This window comes from Emys orbicularis, chromosome 1 (genome assembly GCF_028017835.1).
Source record: "Emys orbicularis isolate rEmyOrb1 chromosome 1, rEmyOrb1.hap1, whole genome shotgun sequence".
Classification (NCBI taxonomy): Eukaryota; Metazoa; Chordata; order Testudines; family Emydidae; genus Emys; species Emys orbicularis.
This window is the reverse complement of record NC_088683.1, coordinates 311,919,582-311,921,797: the sequence shown is the minus strand read 5'-3', so window position 1 is coordinate 311,921,797 and position 2,216 is coordinate 311,919,582. Positions and strand designations below refer to the sequence as shown.

Genomic DNA, 2,216 nt, shown 5'->3' with positions numbered 1-2,216 from the left:
CCTTGTAATCGATATCCAGTGTATATATAGTATTGCATATACCCAGGATAAGGAATCAGTGAAATTTAACATCTTCAGTTATGAAGAGATTCCAAAGAGTTAAAGTACCACTCTGTATTTTGCAATGGATGGCCAGTCTTAGGCAAACTTTGCAGCCCACCTCTCTTAGCAATCAGAAGTGTCCTTCCTAATTTCAAAGAACCTCCCACAACAAAAAATGTTGATGTATTTAGGGATCAGCCCTTTTTACTCTAGGACATGTAAAATCATTAATACAGCTATATTAGTATTTGACTATATACATGGTTAGTTTTGCCTTATATTTTGGTTAGAGCAAGGAAGTGCATTATTCCCAAAAACATTTTGAAACAAGATCTCAGAAGCAAAAGTATGTTTTTCCAAAGGTCGGTTTTACCTTCCAGCATATATCCGTGCTTGAACTACACGAACAATAACTCAGTAAACATTCTGAGTATTAAATGCTTCCATCAGAAGCCAAAGGTTTTTTTAAAACTGTGCATGCACTGTTAAGTTTTCTGCACCAGAGTTCTGTTCACTTCTTGGGCTTCTGAATTTGTGCTTTGGTAGTGGACATTATAACAGTTTATATTTGCACACAAATTGTGCAACATTATCCAATACCACTAGTGTATAATTTTTGCACTTTTCACTTAGAAGTGAAGCTCCATCTGTCATTTGCTCCCAGTAAAACACGGCATGGTCAGCTATCTCTGCAGTGTCTGCCAGATAGGATGAGCCAATTGTAAAAAGTTGAGTTTTCCAGTACTGAAGATTGTCAAAGACAGATTCCACAAAGGTCATTCTGGTGGCTGCAAGGATAAATACGCAAATCAGAGAAGTCACTATAAATTTGTGTGAAAAGACTGAGGAAATCTTGAAATTAAGCATGCTGTTTTCCTGAGGCAAAGAAAGCTTGTCCACATCTACTAGCTTTATACCATCCCACTGGCTGGTATCGAAGTTCTTTATTGTGGGATTGATGTCTACACTGGAACAAGGCAGAGGGGTTTCCTTGATCACTTTGATTTTTTCCCTGAACTCCTGCATCTGTTGCAGAAATATAATGGGCTCAGACACATCCTTAAAGGCTTCTGCAATGTTAAAAGCCATTCGCTGCTCTTGTAGAATTGTGTTCAGTTTATTGATTTCTGGGTCATAGGCCTGCATCACTGCAAGCTTCATGGTCTCAAAGTCAGACAGAATCTCATTTCTTTTCTGCTCCAGTGTGTGCTGCAGCTTCTCAAAGAACTCTTTCACTTTGTCTGAGTCCTTTGTCAGCATCTGCAGCGCTTTCCTCTTGCTTGTTTCCAAGGTGTCTAGCCGGGAGAGCGCATCCCCACAACGCCATGTTTCAAAGCCCTGAAACAGGGTTTCAAAAGCACGCTTCTCCTGTGAATAGGCATCTTCAATGGAGCAAAATACATGCTTTGTGTGGTCACCTCGAGTGGCACAGACACCACATATCAGCTGCATATCTGTCCGGCAGAAAATGTTGAGGGGCTGCCCATTGTGCACCTTACACATGGGCATTTTGGGAGTTACTTTTATTTTGTTATACTTCTCCACAATACCTTTCAGGGAGTAGTTGACTTGTAAATTGTTGATTCCTATAACAGGAGTTTCCTTCCGGCAGGTAGGACACTTGAAAAGTGGGGGTGGTCTCCAGACCACACTCCGGACATTTCCCTCTAGGATCCCCTCCAAACACTTCTTGCAAAAGTTGTGAGAACAAGGTAAAACCCGAGGATCTTCAAACAAGCCACAACAAATGGGACAGGTGAGGTCTTCCTCTAAGAGCTCCATCACATCCTATGGAAAGGATGGAAAAAATATTAGAGGGACTTGATAAGAACTATTTCCATTCCACCATCATTAGTCAAATGGGGAAGAAGTTACAGTAAACCATGCCAAGAGTAACTTCCATTTGAGACAAGCTTAGTATAGCTTGCACTGGCTCAGTGACAGAAGGCTTTTTTTGGCCCAAGGAGTTTCAAGGTGGGGTCTCAGCTGGGCTGATATGCATGTTGCACGCACTGCCAGTTGAGCCACAAAACAGAGGACTCCACTAATTGCTTGAGTCTGTTCTAGTATTGGACCATCAGACAAAAGCTGCTCAATGTCAAGACAAAATCAGTTTCCCAGTCTTAGCATAAACACTGAAAAGGAATGTTAGCTAACCTGACAATGATCTTTAA

The 2,216-nt window shown here is 41.2% G+C and overlaps 1 protein-coding gene across 1 annotated transcript; it reads right to left on the bottom strand.

The window, feature by feature from the left end:
* Positions 1–1,830, bottom strand: TRIM13 (tripartite motif containing 13). The gene has a single exon (XM_065415218.1). It carries the CDS (start codon positions 1,822–1,824, stop codon positions 595–597), a length of 1,230 nt encoding a protein of 409 aa, XP_065271290.1. The 5' UTR covers positions 1,825–1,830; the 3' UTR covers positions 1–594.
* Between the last annotated feature and the right edge of the window lie 386 nt (positions 1,831–2,216).

What these genes read in the sequence shown, in the direction of transcription:
- TRIM13 (XM_065415218.1), bottom strand. Translation starts at nt 1,824, where the DNA reads ATGGAGCTCTTAGAGGAAGACCTCACCTGTCCCATTTGTTGTGGCTTG.